The sequence below is a fragment of the Dunckerocampus dactyliophorus genome, chromosome 17, assembly GCF_027744805.1.
Source record: "Dunckerocampus dactyliophorus isolate RoL2022-P2 chromosome 17, RoL_Ddac_1.1, whole genome shotgun sequence".
Lineage (NCBI taxonomy): Eukaryota > Metazoa > Chordata > Actinopteri > Syngnathiformes > Syngnathidae > Dunckerocampus > Dunckerocampus dactyliophorus.
The window spans coordinates 23,159,498-23,182,186 of NC_072835.1; the positions used below are offsets into that span (position 1 = coordinate 23,159,498).

The 22,689-nt window shown below is 42.9% G+C and overlaps 2 protein-coding genes across 3 annotated transcripts; both read left to right on the forward strand.

The window, feature by feature from the left end:
• Positions 1–652: 652 nt before the first annotated feature.
• On the forward strand, positions 653–11,489 carry aif1l (allograft inflammatory factor 1-like). The gene is made up of 6 exons (XM_054757283.1): positions 653–810; positions 965–1,026; positions 4,320–4,386; positions 7,261–7,302; positions 8,353–8,518; positions 10,296–11,489. Exons 1-6 carry the CDS (start codon positions 786–788, stop codon positions 10,381–10,383), a joined length of 450 nt encoding a protein of 149 aa, XP_054613258.1. The 5' UTR covers positions 653–785; the 3' UTR covers positions 10,384–11,489.
• Positions 11,490–13,120: 1,631 nt separating this feature from the next.
• Positions 13,121–21,579, forward strand: prkaa1 (protein kinase, AMP-activated, alpha 1 catalytic subunit). 2 transcript variants are annotated; one of them, XM_054757280.1, is made up of 9 exons: positions 13,121–13,300; positions 14,265–14,406; positions 15,592–15,685; positions 15,846–15,990; positions 17,400–17,487; positions 17,564–17,788; positions 17,865–18,384; positions 18,530–18,656; positions 20,647–21,579. In XM_054757280.1, exons 1-9 carry the CDS (start codon positions 13,204–13,206, stop codon positions 20,925–20,927), a joined length of 1,719 nt encoding a protein of 572 aa, XP_054613255.1. In that variant the 5' UTR covers positions 13,121–13,203; the 3' UTR covers positions 20,928–21,579. The 2 variants fall into 2 exon arrangements, with proteins under 2 accessions (XP_054613255.1, XP_054613257.1); XM_054757282.1 differs by lacking the exon at positions 14,265–14,406 and having other exon boundaries at positions 13,159–13,300.
• Positions 21,580–22,689: the final 1,110 nt, after the last annotated feature.

Sequence of the window (22,689 nt, forward strand, 5' to 3'; positions counted from 1 at the left end):
GACTTGTCAGCGCAAATGTTTTTTTTCTTGATCCGCGAACGCCATCTTGTGGACAAAATACATACTGTAACTTGTGCTTTATTTGTAAATGACATTGCTCAGTGGTCAATTAAGAAAGATAATACTTATTGACTTTTTTCTTTTGTTATTCTATTTATTGAACAATATTAACATGCAAGTAAAACAAAGCAGATGGATGTCCCGTACATAGTCAGCAAATAACTAGGATTACTTTAAATAATCACTCTTGTAAATTAAAAGAATACTTCCTCAAAACAAAGAGAAAATAAAATGTTAAGGTACAGTCCATTTATAAATACGCCCTATTTTTAAATTGTTTCATATTACAGTCATTGAGGTTCCTCTATGCTGTAGTTTCGTCGAAACACCACACGGTGGCAGACGTGGGGCATTGTTTTCATGAGAGGAACTTCGCATTTCAAAATAAAATACAATAGACCGACTATTCTGCCAGTGTCTTTCCAAAGCCGCAGTATGGTCCCTTTCAACCTTGTATATTCGGATCTAGAGCACTACCGACTACATTCCACTACTGTTCATATTCACGTATCATGGCTGAAAGTTATATTGTGACTTTGTGTGATTTTTATTTTAAAAGACCGTACCGGATGAGCGAGGCATAACTAGGAGTGATTTGACCGCGGCGCTGGTGGCCGCCTTTACGCAGAGGCTGGAGCATCAGACGCACGGTTCACGCTTGCCTCCTTGGCTCGGTTAATTTAGCGCTCAACTGGACACACACGCTCCGACAAAACGCTGCCGGAATGCCTTCGAATAAAAACATGCAAGGTAAACGAACACCGTGAGAGCCGAACGCCCTTATTTTGTCTGTTTTTGTTGTTAGACCCGCAGCTAGCTTGACGCTTGTGTAGCCTTATACAATGGTGCATCAGAACCATTCAAGCTGGATCACGTTCATGTTATCTTTTGTCTTTTATTTCAGGAGGGAAAGCCTTCGGGCTGTTAAAGGAGCAGCAAAGGCAGAAACTGGAGGAAATAAACAAGGTACGAGTGTTGTTTTGATTGATGATGGGGAGTGTTGGCAATGCTGCCGTGCACTTGACAGTGGCCTAGCTTACGAGCGCCACATCGACCTCCTCATCACCAATGTTACACTCTTGCCGCCTCATTTATTGATTTTTCTATTTATCGTGGGTGTGTGGGCTCATGTGGCAGCTTCTAACACTTGTTGGAAGGCTCCACAGTCTTGTTCCACCTGCACAGAGGAGATGTTTTGACTGGAAGAACAGGTCATGGAACGTCTCTTTGTCTGCAAGCATCTCCTGTTACCTTATTTCTCTACACGCATACATTTCCTATGGCGCTTGTCCTCGGCTCATGGTTGCACTGGAGTTTGGGGGGCGAGAGTGCGGGGTACACCCCGGACTGGTTGCCAGCCAATCACACCACACAGAAAACCGGGCCAGAGTGAATTGGCTCAGCTGCCCTGGCCGGGAGAACGTTCAAACTCCACACAGATTTTGCAACAAAGATTTAAGACACTAAGTGTTTTTTTAATGTGCCTCTTATCAACCCCCCAGCTAGTAAAGCCCACAAAGGGCACTCCTCTGCATGCCTCTTGCGGCATTATGTTGTTGTTGTTTTTTTATGTGTTCATCATCATCATCACCACTATCATGAATGGAGTTGAGCTGTCTAAGCTGCTCACTCTAATAATAGTAAATCCATACGCTGCTCCCGCTCTGTGACACATTTGTTAAGGACACAATGTGCGTTATCTACTAAAGGCGCCCTTGTTGGACACCTGTACAACCATAAAGGTATCAGAAAAGATCCACCTCTGCAACAGCAGGCATGCTCTGATGTGGTTAGCTGGTAGGTGCACTGGCTGGAAAATAATGCAAGCAATGCAGTGGAAAGCACAGAATAATTCAATAGGCTACTAGCACAGTGACTACATGATGTTTCTAATATACCATATCAGTGGGGCCCCGCCACCGCCCCGCAATGACAAGTGGCGACCCAAATGCAGACATTTTTCAACTCAAACTTCTCAAATATGTTACAGTTAAAGCTGGGGTGTCTAAAGTGCTGCCCAGGGTCCATTTGCAGCCCGCCTGGCACAGTCTAAAAATGTAATGTAACAAAAAAAAAAAAGCTAAAAACGACAGCAAAAATGGAAAAAAAAAAATGTTACAAGAATGAAGTCAAAATAGTAAGAGAAAAAAGTTGTAACTAGTGAGAAAATACTAATTTTATAATTCATGATTTTATAATTTCATCATTTTATGAGCATAACATTAAAGGGGAAAATAACAGGAGCACGAAGGTGCAACATTAAAAAAAGATGCAATTGTTTTGTAAAAGCTGCAACATTATGGAAAAACAAAGGTGTCATTTTTGGGAAATGAGTTTGCAGAAAAAGTTATGTCAAGTTATACGAGAATGAAGTCACAAAAATGGCAATAAAATTTACAAAAAGTTGTTGAAATGGCTGCAAAATGTAAAAAAAACAAACAGCAGACACGGAAATTTTATGAGAATAAAGTCAAAGTATGAACAGAAAAGTTGTATTCTAACAAGAAAAAAGTTGCAATTTTATGAGAATAAACACATTATGAGGGAAAAATAATGTCATTTTGGTAGCATAGAGTTGAAATATTAAAGAAAAAATATGTTGTTTTTTTTTAAGTAATATGAGAAGCAAACACAACAAAATAAAGTGTAATTTTTGTGAAATTAGGTTGGGGATAAAGTGATTGTATGGGAATAAAGTCATAATTACCAGAAGAACATTTACAAGAGGAATGCTGAAATAGTTGGACATTTTTAAAAAGAGCAGAAGACATGAAAAAAACAGCTGTAATTTTAGGAGAATAAAGTCAAAGTATTCAATCAAATGTATTCTAACAAGAGAAAAAATCCCAATTTTATGAGAATAAAGTTGTCCTATTATGAGGGAAAGAATGTCATTTTAGTAGCATCAAGTTAAAATATTTAATGTTTTTTAAGTACTATGAGAAACAATCAAAACAAAATAAAATTGTAATTTTTGGAGAATTGTGCTGGGGGAAAAGTTATATCATGGGAATAAAGTCATAATACTACAAAAAGACATTTTACCAAGATTATTTTAGAAGAAATTTGAAATATTTGGGGAAAAACAGCAAAAACAGGGGATGGGGGATAGCAAAGGTCATACTAATAATCGTTTTTTTCCTCTCCTGGCGTAGCAAGGGAGTACCACAGACAAAGAGCATGCGGTGCATTCTCCGACATCGGGTCATTACCTAATTTTCTTTGCGCAGGGAAAGACCCGTGACCCCCTTTTGGGTCACCAATCACAGTACTAATAATAATGTCGATTAAGCTGTAATCTTAAATCAGTATGTGTAGGTAGGTTAGCCATAATAGCTCATTGGTTTAGCAGTCTAAATAAACACGTGTCATTCCCATCAAAACATCAATAAAGCATCACACACACTTAGATGGTGCAAGTAAAAGGTTTTAAAATGACGGTGCATAAATATGGAGAATTCTTCATAAGTAGCACCAGATTGATCTGTGGCGGTCAGAATGAATCAGTGGCGGGCCGCCACAAATAATTGATGAGAAACACTGCGGTGTTTTAGACGAGCGTCTTGGCAGCAGTACAGCTAACTGCAAGCCAAACATGGCATGACGGCACAATACAAAATACACTATTTCCCCATGGAGTCTTTTACTAAACTGCAGAGAGGCCTGGGTGTCTCCTGGAGGTTTTTGTCCAATTTTAAATAGAGGCCACAGTTGGGGAAGGCGTGGTACCTGAATCGCGGCAATGTCGTTGTCGAGTCGCCTCCTTTTAGTTTGACCTTGTTTTGGCGTTGCAGCACGGCGTCACAATGTGATAATAACCATAGAGCCATGTCAGCAGATGACACGATCACGGCAGAGACGTACGGACTGGAGCTCGTGACTCAACGCGGAGCATCCGTCGGCGGGCATCCTTATCGCACTAAATTACACGAGACCACGGCAGACTCGGAGGTCAAATGAGAAATGTGACGCGCCGCGCACGCATGGCGGTTTGCTTCAGTATCATTTCATTAGTGTGGATTCCTTCTGGCATTTTTTTTCCTCCTTCCGTCCCCCCCCCCCACCACCACCACCACCACCACCACCACCACCACACACACACACACACACACACACACCCTCTGGAGGTGTCCTACTTTTTCTACACACTCTCTTTCTCGCCACAGCTAGTGTCCTTGTCGTGAGTCATCATATTTGTAACCCTCGTTGATTTAATCCCTCTGTGTCCGTACACCCCTCACACCCACCCCCACCCGCAGGAATTCCTGGAAGACCAGAAGTACCGGGATGAAGATGACCTTGGAGAGAAGTTGGAGGGCTTCAAAAGTAAGCAGATGCAGTCATTGCTGGGATGTGATGGGACGTGCTGGTGTTTCTTTTTCACTGCACACACACACACACACACACACGCAATTTGTCTTAAGCATTGTGTTTTCCCTCTGTGGGAAAGGCTGTGTGGAGGTTTTCAAGGCCAAGTTCGGCACGGGAGGAATGCAGCAGGGTGTTTTTTCGCTGCCTGTTGTTTGCGGAACTTTGCAGAACAGCGCCGTTACAGTGACCCACTTGTGGGAATCAACGTGCATTATTCACTAAAATCAGCCGTAAGTGCATCAGACCACAACAGCAGAAGGCTGGTGTGTGTGTGTGTGTGTGTGTGTGTGTGTTTAACAGCGGCTGCACATTTTAGGATGAGATAGATGGAGTATCAAGCTGCTTAGCGAAACAACAGAATCTTGCAATGACTTCTCTCTTAAGGCCTTCTTTATGCAAAGACCAAAACACGTTGTTTTTTCTGCTGTTTCCTGCATACTGTGTTGCTAACTCATCATCAGGGAACCACAACTGAAAGTTGACTTGTTTTATCGAACAAAACAGGTCGCTGCAGGTCGCAACCACGCCAAAAGAATATCAGTAAACCGAGCTCCCTCCACACATGCGCTAGGAAACCCCTTTAATTTCTTCCCAAATTCTGTTTTTTCCCATTTTATTCAATTCTTCTTTTTTTTCACTTCTTTTCGCACCATAGTTTGTGTGTTTACTTGTGTCGGTGAATAAATTGTCCTCACATTTATTGATGCAATACGTCATTGGACACTTTTGCCCAATTTTCAGAGCTACAGAATCCTCAACATACGATCGTATCCGTGCTTGTGGTTAAAGAAGATGGAGTTGCAGATGCAATTTGCAGTCTTTTTATTAACTCATTCAATCTCAGCCATTTTTCAAAAGACAACCCCTCAGTAGCGTCCATTTTAGACCATTTGGACCGATTTTTCAAGGCACGCAGAAAATGGTAAACATGGAACCTACCAAAAGAAAGATTAGACTCCCGTCTTCCATCAGGAAAAAAAGTTTGTGACCACCTTTTTCCTTTCTTTAGCAATCAGCAGTAGAACATAGGTAAGTTTCAGGAAAATATCACTTCTTGACTAAAAGAAAAGCAGCTTTTTGTGAAAAGATACATTTCAAGCATAACTTTCACTTTGACAATAATGTTTTACTTTTGTGACAGTTCAAATACCTACACAACTATACCAACGTGAACTACACAAAAAGGGTTGTTTTACATCAAAATAACAATTTATTTACAAATGTAACACCATCAACTATTTACTATTTTCACATTTGGGCGAGTGCACACCTGCGCGCGTGTGCATGCGTTAAAATTTCCCTACAATGGATAACCTTCTGCACGCTTCCCTCCTCCATGTGCTTCCACTTTCTCCTGGCTGTGGAGTGTGTTCGTACATGCAAATGATCCATGCCGAGCTCCTATCAAATGCACTTCTGCCACCTAGTGGCCGTCTTTAAGGCTTAAAACTGCAGTGACTTTCATCTATTAGTGTGCAGTTGCGTCATCACCTCTTCTTGCCACTTGCGCAAAAAAACCCGCAAAAGACGTTTTTGGGATCAGGCGTTCGGGTTTATAAGAACGTATAAATACATCTTTGGTATTGAATGAGTTAATGTTAGCCGTTTTTTAAGACATCTTTATTTTATGACCACTGTTCCATGATGTGTGCCGCTCTTATTTTTTTTGACGGCCGGAAGTATGGTGTCCAGCCGGACAGCCAGACACGAAGTCAGCGGGCACGGGCATCCCAAAACGCTGCTAAACTAAGTTAACCCTGCCAGTTTACCCAGGCCATTGCTACACGTGCGCTCACTCTCACGCTTAGTGAAGAGTGTTTTCACGGACTTACTTCAGGAGGGGGCTGGTCAGTGCTGTGAATGAGCGGTCCGCATTGCCACATCAGGCACCTTGGCCTTTTACTCAGCAAAACACGATATCATGCTTTCTCACAGCAACACGTGACCCCTCCATCAGATAAAGATGCTGTGCAAAGTACTTGTAGGACAGTACTTGTAGGACAGTGGCAATCGCGTTCAACACAACCCAAGTGAGTGCCGGGTGTAAAATTTCACCCTCCTGTCCTGGCATTGCGGACTTTCATTCCACACAGGAGTCATCCTGCCACTTTAACCATGTCAGAACAAGAACAAGTCAAATGAGGCTGAGGTGGATTTAAACCGATGAAAGAGTGCCAGTGTGAGCACAGCCTTTTTATAGATCACTTAGAGCAAGAGGCACACTGCACTGGCAGCATAAAGAAATGATGCCGCAGGCTTCTTGTGGTGGTCTCGTTTTCTGTGGCTGCAGATGATCAACAGGCTGGCGCACTTGCCTACGAGGAGGCCCACTCCCCCGAGTTTAGGAACAGGGTGGGCATTGTCCTGTCCCGCACACCAACACACACACAGCTGCCATTGTGCGACACAGAAAGTGTAATGTGACTAGACGATTGGAGCATTCCACAGAAAGAGACATTTAGAAGGAAGAACATCTGTGATTCAAAGATGTACAAACACTCTTCTTCCTGTTTGTCAAATATACTGTATTCTATATCTTTCTATGTGGGTTTTTCTTGCGTGTGTGTGTGTGTGTGTGTGTGTGTGTGTGTGTGTTGAGAAAGGCATGTGCTCCATACACAGGGAAAGGGCAAACTGCAGGCAAAAGCAATCACATTATATTCACGTTCAGCACAGGATCACTGCGGCGGCAATTTAATCAACGCCAACCTGAGGTCGGCCGTCCGTTTCCACACGATCCTCAGCTGTCAGCATCAGCTGCTTGTGTCCTTCTTTCAGCAGACATGCTTGGCATTTTTTTACAATCTACACTTTTTGTTTGTTTTGCAGATAAATATGCTGAATTTGACCTGAATGACCAAGGCGAGATTGGTGAGTAACAATAGACAACTGCAGGAAAGGGTGGCTAACATTCGCTAACACTTTGGAACCGTTTTTGAAGTTGTTGTTTTTTTTACCCAAAAAAATGAAACTGTAATAAATTCTATTCATCTAAATGTGAAAAAATGTACTTACAACGTTTTTTTTTTATATTTTATTTATTATTTTTATTTTTATGTAGTTTTTTTTTTAATCTTTTTACATTTTTACATTTTTATTTATTTTTTATGTACTTCCTGCTCTATGGTTTTCATTACATTTTTTCTTCTTTGCCATAGTGAGTCCAGTATAATTTGTTACAAGATGCTGGTTTATTCTAATTTTTAATAATTTTTTTTCCAAAAATACAACCTTAATAAATGATTATTTTTATTTTATTTTATTTTTTAAATCTACCTCCTGTTCTATGGTTTTCATTAAAAAAAAATTCTTTGCTATAATCAGCCCACTCGAATTTGTTTCAGGATGCTGGTTTGTTCAAATTTAGGTTTGCGATTATTAGAAAAATAATAATAAAAGATCTACTTCCTGTTTTATGGTTTTCATCGCATTTTTGTTATTTGTCATAATCAGTCTAGTACAATTTGTTCCAATCTACTTCCCGTTCTATGGTTTTCATTGCATTTTTCTTTGCCATAATCATTCCAATCATTCCATTTATGATAGGATGCTGGTTTGTTCAAAATTAAAATACATTGTTTCACAAATAAGTCTGTAATAAATGTTCAATTAATCATGTTTTAAATCTACTTCCTGTTCTATGGTTTTCATCACATTTTCCCTGTGTGCCATAATTAGTAATCTCCTGTGGTGGAATCACTAAAACAAAAAGAGGAAAAAAATCTAGTGTAAAATAGATGCAGTGGTTTACCCGGCTGAAAAAAAGTTGCTCAAAAATTCAAAATTTGCGTGGATGTATACGCAGTGACGTACCATACTTTTTATTTCTGCTGCAACCTGTTGCCTTGTGATTTCATCATTCTATGCAACCTCTCCAGTGCCCGTGTCTCCAGCTAACGGTCTGAATTCTCCTCGTCTCAGATCTGATGGGCTTGAAGCGGATGATGGAGAAGCTGGGCGTTCCCAAGACCCACTTGGAGCTGAAGAAGATGATCATGGAGGTGACGGGCGGCACCAGCAGCAACACCATGGACTACAGGGACTTTGTCAAGATGATGCTGGGCAAGCGCTCGGCCGTACTCAAACTGTGAGTGAATCTCTTAGCGACATACGCACGGGAGCGCCCGCGTCACTCGCCGTGCCCTGTCAGCCAATTTTGTCGTCCGTCCGCCCGCAGGGGATTGAACGCTGATGTCACTGCCCGCGTGCCGCCTTAGTGGCTAATCTCCATGGCAACAAAACCCCTCCATAGAGGAGCCATCCTTATTCTTAGCTCGTGTGATTAGCTCGGCGATAACTGACGCTCGACTAAATGTCACACCGAAACTCATCATTCCGTGATGGAGGGGAGAACACCTTCCTGGAAAAAGGCGTCGCAGTGCTGCTCTTTCAAATGCGGTTGTGATGGATGATCTCTTTGAAAGCGACCTGCTTCGGGGTCCAGATGCATGTCAGCTCTGCCGGACTAAGCTTAGTTGGCAAATCTCCTTATCCTAAATGCACCAAGCTCAGAAAAAAAGCTCAACTTTTTTCACCGCCTTTGCCCTAAAAGCTTTATTTAAAGGACATTTTCCACAATCAAAATAGTGAATGTGTGAAGCAGAAAAATAAAAAAAAAAACTGTAAAAATGGGGAAAAGGGTCAGTAATTTTACAAAAATAAAGACAAAATATCAAGAGAATATTGTAAAGTCATAATATTAAGTGGAAAAAACGGCATAAAGTTGAAAAATTAAAGGAAAAAAGTCTTAATATGAGAAAAAAATAAAATGAAAGCTGCAATCAGTGTTGAACTAGCCCTTGCACCCCCACACAACTCCGGGTTCACGTCCGATGGAGGGCATTCCACGTCCCGTTGCCACCAGGCGGCACTGAGACCAATTGTGGAAGTGACCTATGTACAGCTTCCAAGTGTCGTCTTCATCGTATGTGCCAACTACCATGAAGATCTGATATTGACAGTCTAGTGACAAATTGTTTGATTGATCATCAAAGCTTGTTGCCATGCCCCGCCCACAACTTATGGAACAGCCCAAAATCCTTCGCAATACAACACCGCCCGTCTGTCTAGTATCCGTGATTTTCATTCGGGCTCATTGGGTCAAAGTGGCTGGCACTAGTTCATTGAAACGTTTGGACACCCCTGATGTAAAGTGTGTGAGAGTGCAGGAAATACCATCAGTTTGCAGAGAATCAACTGTGAGCATCAGTGCTTCATGTGTCTTTCATCATCTGGATCATTGCTCTCTGGGGCTTTCGCTAGAGCCCCCATGCAAGATCTCCAAAAAAGGAAATTGCTTCAAATAGCTCCTGCGCCGCACAATCATTCCTTTGCTTCCTCTGGCTGCTCAGATTGATCATTTTCTGACCGTAACTGCTTCCCTGTACCCCCTTCAGGCACCAGTCCCTCTCGCATCATGACACAGCACACTTTTCACCACAGCCGGACTATTGTGCTCTTCTCTTAACTCCTCCATACTAATACGGGCCTGCCACGCTTGCAGTTTTGCCTTACAAGGAGGTTTTTGTCCCTCAGCGGCATCACAAGACAAGGCCGTGGTCACACTGTGGTTTATGTTGAACCCGGTGATGAAGCAGCCTAGCCAGGGGTCTCTCCGACACAGGTCACATGACCAGTTAGTGTTACGAGGTCTTGGTGAGCAGGTGTGTTAAATTTGGTGTTCTCGCTCTCACACTCCCTCATACTGGTCATTGGGAGTTCAACGTGGCATCTCATGGCACAGAACTCTGAGGAAAATAGTTGCTCAAAAAAGATGTGTCCAAAGTGTTGCCCGGGGGCCACAGCTGACCAACATTAACAGCATTGATCATTGATCACTCATGTTTGACTCCCTTCCTTAACAGAGTCTTGATCTTCGAGGACAAAGCCAACGCGGCGCCCTGCAAGCCGGACGGCCCCCCTCCAAAGCGGGACATCGCCAGCCTGCCTTAAACTCCTCCACAGACCCCAGAGAGTTCAGTTTCCTCACCACACTGGAGTGTTGCGTCATCCCCGGGACCACTGATGGACAAAGGAGGTTATTTTGTCACGTACGGTGCGTGCAAGGTGTCCCCTTTTTAATTGTTCTCTATTTTTGTTTAGATTGTTTGGATCACTAAATGATGTTTGACTGTGAATATTCTTCTTTAATAAGATGTAGCATCCATAGTGTACATGTAATCTCCACACTTTTTTATAGTTGAGTGTTTGATGGTGGTGTATTAAGGGAAGATGCTTTTTTTTTTAGAAATGCACAAGCAGCTTTCTTCAACCCATTTCCCCCCTAGCAGCCTCGCAGGGATTCTCGCCATGCTGGTCTGGTCCGCATCGGGCCTTTGATCAGGCGCCAGAGATTACAGGGGATGGCATACTGATCTGGAATCAGTAACTAGCTTATCGCGTATCCGCCTGGTGAAATATTTCTATGCGTTTGGAAGGCGGTTGCGGTTTGAGGTGAAGCACACGGTGGTAAACGGTACAGGCACGCTTGTAATAACACACAGCAGCACAATCATGTTCTTTCCAAGTGCCTCAGTGCGGATCCACGGAGGGAAAACAGCAAGAGAGAGCGTGTACACATAGCAGTAAATAACTCCACAAACCCATGAAGGTGTGTACTTTGATATTTAAGATGAACTTTGTTTTACTTTGTACAACATTCTGAGTGAGGGGGAAAAAAAAAAAAAAAAAGTGGTGTGACTCCCTCCCCCGTTCCCCTTTTTTGGTAACTCTTTTAATTGTCATTGTAGAAGTTGTTTACTGAACCTTTAGGTTGTTTATGCAAGTCACACAATGTAGTTTAACATGTCACCACCATGTTTCCTTCCATGCGGGCTCATTGTTGCGTGTATGCTGTGATTTGTGCCTCCGTTCCTCTCCACTCTTCCATTCTCCTCCTCCCTTTCGCACTATTTACTGTGAAACTTTCCTCTACTATTTTAAGATCATACTAATGAATTTTTAAGCTGTAATTTTGTTTACAGTGTGCTCGGTGGTAGTGTTGTTTGAGATGCATATTTTTTTTTGCAGACACCAAAGGAATTAAACATTTCTTCACACTCTTGGTTATCGTTGTTTATAAGCACTTAGAGCAGGAGCGTCAAACTTGTTTTCACCGTGGGCCACATCGCCGTTATTGCTACCCTCAGGGGCCGCCTGTGATCAGGAAACCATTTTAATGTATAATCGCCTCATGATATTATGACACATTTGTCATTTTCACTTTGTATTTTTTTACCAACAAACTTACATTGAAAGAAGTCAAGGTGCCATGTATTAATAATCCATTTTAAATTGGAATTTATTTAGTTTTTATTTTTTTTTACTTCATATAAATACATGTATATTTTAAAAAATAACAAATATTAAATATTTAAAAATATTAAAGTAATCAAAATATAAGTAGGTTAAAAATGTAAAACATTAAATTAATATTAAAATTAAAATGTATAAAAATATTTTAAAAGAATATTAACATAAAAAATAAGTGTCTTTTTGCCTTTCACAAGCCGCATAAAATTTTATGGCGGGCCTGGAGTTTGACACCTGTGACCTAGAGGTGCTGTTGCTATCAAGTAAATACAGGGCGGATACTGACTTTTTTCAAGATCACAGAGTCATTATGTGATTTTTGCCTGTAATTTATAGAATCGGAATAAAACACAGGACATATAACATACAATAGGACATATAAGACAATGTAACAATATCAACAAAATACACTAATACAATTATCTTATTCCCTTTCATTTATATACTGTTGAGGCAAATAAAGTCAATAATGAAAAATAACTACACCAAAGCAAACACTGATTAACGCAACAAAAGAAGATATTTGTGAAAATAAAAAAGTATGAAAAACAATTGGAAAAATATCACTCTCACCTCGCCAGAATCGATAACATTGATATTTGTATCGATCATCCCGCCAATGGGTCTTGATTTGCATTGATTCGTGATTACAGGCTTCATGCTGCTGCCACCTAGTGGACACACTAGGACAGCATTTTTGAAGTGGAGCTTTTACTGTATTTATTTAATTTGAAGACTTTTCCGAGCATGAATTAAAAGATAAGTGAAAAACCTTCGGAACTGACGTCGAATAAAGAAAGGGGGAGCCTTTGAGGTTTTGGACGTAGCTATAAACAGACCTTCAAGATGTTAGGAATATTTCATGTCCCTTGCAAACACTAAAAACTTACACTGTCAACTTAATGCAGATTATTTACAACTACTGCTTGCTCATTGTGTATATTTAGGAGGAAGTGCACATGGACTGTAAACAGAAGATAAGGGGGAACATGAGTGTTTCAGTACCGACCGCTGTCAGGCTCTACAGCACCTGCACCACCTGAACCATGTTGTGGTCACTATGTATTCTTTACTTGCGTATCTTGCTTGCTGCTGTAACAAGTGAATTTCCCTGCTGTGGGATAAATAAAGTAAAGTACAATACAGTAACGTTAGTAGATCGCCGCATTCTTGACTTTTTAAACAGATATAATGAAGAGGATGGCGTGATGATATTTCAGTTGCTTACGTCGGTTCAACTGTGTCAAAGCGATGCCTGAAGATGCGAAATAAGTGAACAAGACTTCTTAACTTTATAAGATCGTGTAGAGTCCGAGGTACACTGAAGGCATCACGGTACGTCACCAGCGGCGGCCCCTCCCACTACGTGCGGAGCGGAGGCTGTCAGCGGCTCACTAGTCCATCTGTGCCCGCGCTCAGCTAGCCCAGGAGCCGCCAGCGCGCCAGGCCACTGCGGGGAACATGGCGACGGACAAGAGCAAGCATGAGGGAAGAGTCAAAATCGGACACTACATCCTCGGGGACACGCTCGGAGAGGGCACGTTCGGGAAGGTGAAAGGTAAAGCCGTGCACGAGCACCCTCCACTTCTTTCCTAACTGAAAGATGGCCGGAGAAGCTGCTAGCATGGAGGCTAATGTTTTATTTTTTATTTTTTTATTTGCTAGCTAACTTGTCATCTAAGATGACATGGCTACTTGTTGTCATGGCCGCCTCGTTGCTCACAACTTAGTATGGCGAGGCTTGGACGAAGGTCCGGCGAGGCGTGAAACCGCACTTAATCACGCATTTCGCCTCGTTTTGTGTCTCGGCAGTTGGGGCGGGTACGTTAGCCGGAGATCCACAAGTCGCTCGTCGCCACAACCACCGGGAAGTGAACGCAGCTCCCGAATGGATGCTAGCGCTAAGAGGGCTAACTATCACAACTCTGTAGTTCCACACGTCTTTTTGAAACATTACCATATTGGCTGTCAACTTGTGGGTATTTAAATGTTAAACTACGCGACCACTAATAACTGTCAGTCCACACTGTGAAGTTGGGGTAAGTTGCTTCAAAACATGAAACTGTCCTTTGTAGTCCTATAAAGCGCATCCAAGTGGACTTTTATAAATAGCAAGGTTATTTGCAGTACCAAACACAAAATAAGACACTTTTAGGGTCTTACACTTTTCTTGCTAAACGTTGTCATTCCCTGGATGACATGTTCAATCGTTGTGATTGTAGTTTGCAGTAGAACCAAGTAGTTTTTAATATTTGTTTCTCCCGTGCAGCCAAACTACAAGCACAATGGCGAACACACAAATCTCGAACCCATTATAACGGGACTTTCTGTCAATGTAGCTTGTTGCATTGTAACGCTGCTTCTTGAATGCACCTGGTCTGCCAGAGAATAAGATGATGTTGCAGGAGGGATCAGTGTTGCAGACTAAGCAACTTTGTCGCTGCATTTTTGGATTCAGACCCCTCTAGATTCTGCTTAGCGCTCACGCATGCGTCCTCGTTTGTTCCGTCTCTGTCTCGCAGTGGGCCAGCATGAGCTGACCAAGCACCAGGTCGCCGTGAAGATCCTGAACCGGCAGAAGATCCGTACTTTGGACGTGGTGGGAAAGATCCGGCGGGAAATCCAGAACCTCAAGCTTTTCAGGCACCCTCACATAATTAAACTGTAAGTCGGAGATTACGCCCTGCACGCCGCTGCGTAATCCCCCTGCCGCCACATTATTACCGACCACTGAGCTATTTCCAGTGTTTAATGGTGGGCTTTTAGTGCCCGTCTGACCCGCCACCCTCGCTAGGCAGTCCTCATGTTTAGCCCCTCACAATTGGATACAATGTATGATTACTGCAGTAGACATAGATATCATCTGACCACCTGAGAAACACGTAACAGTTATGTGGTCTTCTTTTGTTTTTTTCTTTTACAGACCCGAAAATAAACAGCTGATCTCCCTTCCATTTATTCTAGCTTGTCAATGGACAGTAATACAGAAAGTAATGTACTTCAGAGTAGTCAGTGTACAGCTTGTATAGACATAGAGGGTTAGGGTTAGGGTTAGGGTTAGAGGGGAGAGAGGGGAGGAGAAATAAACAATTCCAAACCATGCTCCTATGGAGGAGTAGAGTATGGGACTGGCAAAACCCCTTGGCAACATAGGCACATTTCACAGCATAAGAACTCGAAGACTTGCACCGGGGGAGGGTGGAGGTTTTCCAGCTACAATATAGCTAGCAGCCAGCTACAGCAATTACAGCCAGATTTCAGCACATGCTCCAAACTCCGCCTGTCTGCACCGGGGGTGGGGGTGGATTTCATGTCTTTATCCAACACACCATGCGCCAAACACACCTGTAAATCAGTAACTTCTGTTCTGCTGTTAAATCCGGTTTTGTGTCACGGCCAACACTTCTGATGTGCCTATTTTGAAAAAAGTAAGTTATCGCAGGAAGCTGCGTTTTATCAACTGCTACATGTAAAGCTTACTTTTGCTCCAACTAGAAAAAAGCTTGGCATGTGGCAGCCATCTACAGTCATGCTTTTGTCCATATTTAGATGATTAGAAGGGAACTCGTACGCTGCAGCGGGAATCTGAAGCCAAGCGGGCGGCGTGGCAGATTGCTGAAATACCAGCTCCGTCGTGTCATTCATGCACAAGAATGTAAACTCCTTTTGTGAGAGCGAGATCCCATCTTTGGCTGGGCGCGTTAAACGCTGGAGCAGACTGCACAGCTTTGCGTGTCTGCCAGCATAAACACAGTGGACTTAGTTTGACTTTAACACTGCAGCCATGATGTTTTATGCTCACGTCTGACCTAATGACATCATATGTGTTTGTGCTGATGTTCTGTTCAGGTATCAGGTTATCAGCACCCCAACAGACATCTTCATGGTGATGGAGTATGTCTCTGGAGGAGAGCTCTTTGACTACATCTGCAAAAACGGGAAGGTACTTTGAGGATTCTGTCAAGTGTCCCGCAGCACAGCACATTTTCTAATGCTCGATACGCAGTCACACGCCCCGTGTCGGCGATGTCGACACAGGGTGTTGCTTTGTGAGTCACACGGAGAGAAGGTTCTTGCCTCATATTTAATTTCTGCTCGCACAGTTGGACGAAAAGGAGAGCCGCCGACTGTTCCAGCAGATTATTTCAGCGGTGGATTACTGCCACCGGCACATGGTGGTGCACCGGGACCTCAAACCTGAAAATGTCCTGCTTGACGCACACATGAATGCTAAGATAGCCGACTTTGGTGAGTGGGACGGTTTGTCGTATTCATTCATTCATATCTTTGATATTATTGCATCGATAGCAGGGATGCTTCCGTGGACTTTCTCTACAGTCGTCACTCGCTACGTCGCACCTTCACTGCTACAGCGGTTTTCAGAAAATAATTAATGGTCACTGTTTTGTGGTTAGCCTATTTTTAGTAAAAAAAATATCCATATTTAAGCAACTTGTACTTATTCTTGGCCTAAATTAAACATTTTCAAGCATCCATCCATTTTCTATACCGCTTCATCCTCATTAGGGTCGCGGGGGCATGCTGGAGCCTATCCCAGCTGACTTCGGGCGACAGGCGGGGTACATATGTGCCAGCCAATGGCACATATAGACAAACAACCATTCACACTCACATTCATACCTATGGACAATTTAGAGTCGCCAATTAACCTCACCTGCATGTTTTTGGGAATGTGGGAGGAAGCCGGAGTACCCGGAGAAAACCCACACGCACACGGGGAGAACATGCAAACTCCACACACCCTAACCCTAACCCTAACCCTAACCCCAAGGGAGAATCGAACCCAGGTCTTCCCGATCTCCAGGCTGTTCCTGTGTTGGCCAACGTGCTAACCACTAGACTACCGTGCGGCCAATAAAAAGGATAAAAAGGCTAAATGAACTAAAATACAAATACAAGGCAGAAGAAACTTTCTAATTGTGAATGTACTGTTCTACATTGGCCACTAGGTGTCAGTAATGTTTGGTGAGACTAACCCCAGACGGTATCGCCAGAACAGGTATTTTTAAATTGATAACACAATAATCCTAATAACACGGGTTATTGTTGGGGCCATAACCCACGACACATTTACTGTTTTCATTTACACACACCAGCAGGGGTTTTATTTATGTCTTAAAAGGCTTATTTGCTCTTATTATGGCTATTGTATTGGGTAATAGGAGTGTAAAGCCATTGAAAGCTGCCATCACAATACATGGATGACACAATAGCCACTGCAGGAAGTACACTGTCCAGGAACAAACCCAAGGAACTGCTGAAGTGTGAGTCTGTTATCTTATTTATATTTAATATTACGAATGTAAATGTAACTATAGGGGTGTTGTTTCATGTCTAGAGGGCTCTAATAATATTGAAAACCATATTTAGAAGATGTTAAACAGGTTTTCTACGTCAGAGCAATGAAAATATTCTATTTATTAATATTGAATCCTGCTTTGCAGGAATTCATTTATCACAGCCAATTAAGCGCGATACACTAGGGGCGACTGTACTTACTTTTCTGTCATGATTGCACCATCTTCTGGTTGCAGCCTGTAGTGCCCCCCGTTGTCTCAACAAAATTGTAAATGAGCAGAAATGTGTTGATTGAGTCTTTTGGTTGTTTTCCTGCTAAATGCCTGACATTTGCGCAGGTTTATCAAACATGATGTCTGATGGAGAGTTCCTACGGACAAGCTGTGGTTCTCCCAACTACGCGGCCCCTGAGGTCATCTCAGGACGGTAATCTTTCTGTCATGTTCTCAGCAAATGTGCTTGGATGCATTAAAAGCTATGTTTCCCCTCATCTTGTTGTCAGGTTATATGCCGGCCCAGAGGTGGACATATGGAGCAGTGGGGTCATCCTCTATGCCTTGTTGTGCGGGACTCTTCCCTTCGACGACGACCACGTGCCAACGCTCTTTAAGAAGATCTGCGACGGCATCTTCTTCACGCCGCAGTATCTGAACCCTGCCGTCATCAGCCTCTTGAAGCACATGCTGCAGGTGGACCCCATGAAGAGAGCCACCATCAAAGAGATCAGGTGAGGGGTCAGAATCGGCATCGCTGTGGTTTGAGTGGGAAGCCATCGCCTTCACATTTTGGTCTTTGCTCAACAGAGAGGACGAGTGGTTCAAACAGGACCTGCCCAAGTACTTGTTCCCCGAGGACCCGTCCTACAGCAACAACATGATCGACGACGAGGCCTTGAAGGAGGTCTGTGAGAAGTTCGAGTGCACCGAGGAAGAGGTGCTAGCCTGCATCTACAGTCGCAACCACCAGGACCCCCTGGCCGTGGCCTACCACCTCATCATCGACAATCGCCGCATCATGAGCGAGGCTAAGGATTTCTACCTGGCCTCCAGCCCCCCCGACTCCTTCCTGGACGACCAGCACCTGACGTCGTCCGGTGCGTCAGTGTCCTCTGTGGTCAAGCCCCACCCGGAGCGCGTGCCCTTCCTGGTGGCCGAGACGCCGCCGCGGCCCCGCCACACACTGGACGAGCTGAACCCCCAGAAGTCCAAGCACCAGGGTGTGCGGCGGGCCAAGTGGCACCTTGGCATCCGCAGCCAGAGCCGACCCAACGACATCATGACGGAGGTGTGTCGTGCCATGAAGCAGCTGGACTACGAGTGGAAGGTGGGGTCCCACCACAGTACAGTCCTTTTTGTGGCACACGTTGTGGTGGTCATGCACCTCTACTTTAATCTGATGGTCCTAGTGGTTATTTTCAGTTACCTCTTGATCACAAAGCCTCTAAATACATCTTTTTTCATGCTTTCAGGTGGTGAATCCCTATTATTTACGCGTCAGAAGGAAAAATCCTGTGACGAGCATGCAAACCAAGATGAGCCTTCAACTCTACCAGGTGGACAGCCGAACCTACCTCCTCGACTTCCGTAGCATAGACGGTACGTAGGAATGACACGGTCAGTGTCGTCCACGTTGGTGATTTATTGGCAGAGCGTTGATCTTACTTGCTATGTTAATATGTCACATATTACTGGGATTGTGTTGAGGATATTCTCTATTTCTTCCCTTTTCTCCTTATTTAGTCTCACTAATATGCAATTTTTGCTTAAATTCAAATCATGACATTGTCTTCCCCAAAGACCGTTGCTTATGTATTGCCTCCCAACAAGACAGCACAGACTTGATCAATGATTGACCCATATTAGCTTTTACAGCCTGCAGGCGAGCGGCGGAACCTCTATGAAATACGAGATGCAAGCTTGGCAGATCTAGGACACACAAGTCGTTTAACTTCAAGCCACTGCTGAGCTTTTGTGTGCAAAGAAGTGTAGTATTTGAACGTATAGTGGAGATTACAGGAACTTCAGTGGAGCACAGTCTGCTCCTACCATTGATGCACAACGGCATTGACTGGGCTGGAGGAAGCAGGATTTGAAAACGGGAAGTCAACGACCCGCTCTACCTCCTGAGCCACTCCGCTCACAACTGTTCGGAGATGGTATCGAACCCGTGCATTCTGCCTTGAACATGCACTCCTGATCAACATTTGAATACCAGTTGAAAAATTGCAAGAATGTACATTTTGCACTGTTGGATGTTAAGGAGGTTCTAAGTGGAGATTGAAAATGCAAAAAGAAGAAAGGGGAGTGAGACAAAAACATTTTAGAGTAAGCAATTCATTGCAGGCAAGCATTAAAGTGAAATAGACTGTCCATCAGCTGATCAAAAGTTTAACGGCACAGCCTTTTAAAAGGAAAAATCTTGGCAAAAATGTGTATTGAATGTGATTTAACGTCAGTCACTCTGTCATGATCTCTTGATGGCAAAAGCAAAAAAGCTTTCTCCCTTTGAACGCGGTGGGGTTGTTGGGCTGTATAAGCAAGGCCTCACAGTGCACCATTGCTGCTGAGGTTGGACGCAGTACGACAGACATTTCAAACTTCTGAAAAACATCTTGAGGCTCATGGAACAAAAAAGTCAAGTGGTAGACCCAAAAAAGTCACCGGTCCTGAGCCGGAGGATCCCATTGGAAGGTTGTTATTGGTGCCTAGTGCAGTCCAATAACCATCAGCCGTCATCTGCCAGCGAAGGCCAAAGAACATCTTTAAAGGCCTTGTCTCCAACACCACAAAATTGCCCCTTTTGGAATTTGCAGGAGAGCACCAAACATGTGACATTGAAAGGTGGAAGAAAGTTTTCTTCTGCCATGACGGTCCTGATGGCTTCCAACGTTACTGGCATGACAAGGAGATCCCACCTGAGATGTTTTCCACACGGCACAGTGGAAGGGGCGCCATCATGATCCTTCAATGGAACGATGGAGTGTTGCAGGGGGCGTCCCTCATGACTGAAGGCCCTCGTCTGTGTGGTCATGACTGGCTTTTTCAACAGGACAACGCTGCACTTCACAAAGGACTTCTTCCAGAGGAATAAGCTCACTCTTTTGGACCATCCTGCGTGTTCCCCTCATCTACATCCAATGGAGAACATTTGGGGATGGATGGCAAGGGAAGTTTACAACAATGGACATCAGTTCCAGACAGTGGATGCCCTCCGTGAAGCCATCTTCACCACCTGGAGCAACATTCCCACTAGCCTCCTGGAAACACTGGCATCAAGCATGAACAAACCCATTTTTAGATGATTAACAGGAATGGTGCAGCTACTCATTACTGATACTTTAGTTCTATTTTAGGGGAGTTTCAGGTTTTGTGAGCTATGGACTTAAACTTGTGATCAACTGATGAACAGCCTGTTTCAATGTAAAGCTTGTTTGCAATAAATTGCTTATTGTGTCACTCCCATTTTTTCTCTTTGCATTTTGAAGCTCTACTTCAAACCGTAAGGACAGAAACATGTTGCTTTTGTTGCTATTCTACAATATGTTCCATCCTCACTTCTCATCAGTTTGTCTTGTTTGTGTTCCAGATGACATGTTGGAAACTAAATCCGGAACGGCGACCCCGCTGCGCTCTGGCTCGGTGGGCAATTATCGCACCGCCGTCAAGAACGACGTAGAGGGGGGCGAGTCGAGTGCCGCCCCGCTTCCACCACCCAAGGCCGCCGCCGAGGGCTCGTTAGCTTCGTCGCTGACCTCATCCATCGACTCAACGGGAGGTGCCGATGTCCCGTCTGTGCCTCGACCGGGGAGCCACACGATCGAGTTCTTTGAGATGTGCGCTAACCTGATCAAGCTGCTCGCACGATAGCTCGCAACACAATCGCTATAGCCTTGTTTGCTCTCCCGAGTGTCTTTATAGCAATAAGCATGCAATTCACGGCTCGGCTCATCCCAGCTGAGGACGGTCCGACGGCGCTGATGCAGGCTTCCCAAAAGCTGAAGGGATGCGCGCTGTGCTGGCAGGGAATGTGAGGGATTAGCGAGGGACGACAAAAAGGTTGAGCTGAGAGCTGACAGCATTTAGGAGAGCGTTTTGCAGCTTCCCGATCAATTTAACAGCCCACCTTTTAAAAAGTGATTACACTGAATTTCCTGTACTGTAGCGCATGAGCACTGCTTCAAGTACTAAAGAGAGCGCAAGGTTGTTTTTTTTCCCCCCCATTTCCTGCAGAGAAGGAAGCCACAGCAGGCATCGTGCTTTCAGGTGGCGGTCGTATAAGACGCAGGAAGAAGCACTTTTGCACAACTTTCTTTAGTTCCTGCTGCTCTCGGTGGGGATCAGGATAGCGGCGCGGATGTTTTGTGGCGCCGTCATGGCCGCCACATTCATTACTGAACTGTAAGGAAGTGCAATGAACCCGACCCCCACCCTCCCTAATGTTTGTGTCTTTAGTCAGGGACGGCCTCATCATCACCCCACTTTCTCATGTTTCTGTCCGTGTCACTGAAGAGTTCAATTTGTCCCATATATATATATATATATATATATATATATATATATATATATATATATATATATATATATATATATCTATATCTATATATATATATCTATATATATATATATATATCTATATATATATAGATATATATATATATATCTATATCCATATATATATATAGATATATATATATATAGATATATATATATATATCTATATCCATATATATATATAGATATATATATATATAGATATATATATCTATATCTATATCCATATATATATATAGATATATATATAGATATAGATATCTATATATATCTATATCTATATCCATATATATATATATATAGATATATATATATAGATATCTATATATATATATCTATATCCATATATATATAGATATATATATATATATCTATATCCATATATCTATAGATATATATATATATAGATATAGATATATATGTATGTGTATATGTATGTATGTATATATATATATGTGTGTATATATATATATATATATATATATATATATATATATATATATATATATATATATATACACGCCTATCTTTATCAATAAGTAGACATATGTTGGTTCTATTGCTGAAGAGTACCTGTTTTGCTTTTTAAATCAACATCACCTATTGTTTGTCAATCATACTTGAGTGTCTTTCTAGATGCAAACAGATTTGACCATTTAGGAGGTATATTTGCTAGCTGACAGTCAATATCCTGAGATATATCATTTTTTTCCAGTGTCACATATTAAAATGACACTTTGATTTTTTTTTTACATGTTATATCTGCTTATTCTTATCTTGTTACTTTTATGACATAAATAATTTAGAATTGTGTTGTGATGACTAAGAAGAATTGCCTTTTGCCTACGTTCAGTTCATTAATGCCAAGCCACCACACACGTTCCCACCACATCGGTGCTTAACTGTTGAAAGAAGCAGGAGAACACGACCAGATTTCCCTCACATTCCTGCAAAGTCTTAACCTGCTTGGAAAAAGGCTTTAAACACGAAGCAAAGGGGTAGCTGGTTCTGCTGAAAGAAAAGTTACACCAGACAAGCGTATGAATGTGTCACCCTTTTTGTTTTTGAGCTCCCTCGG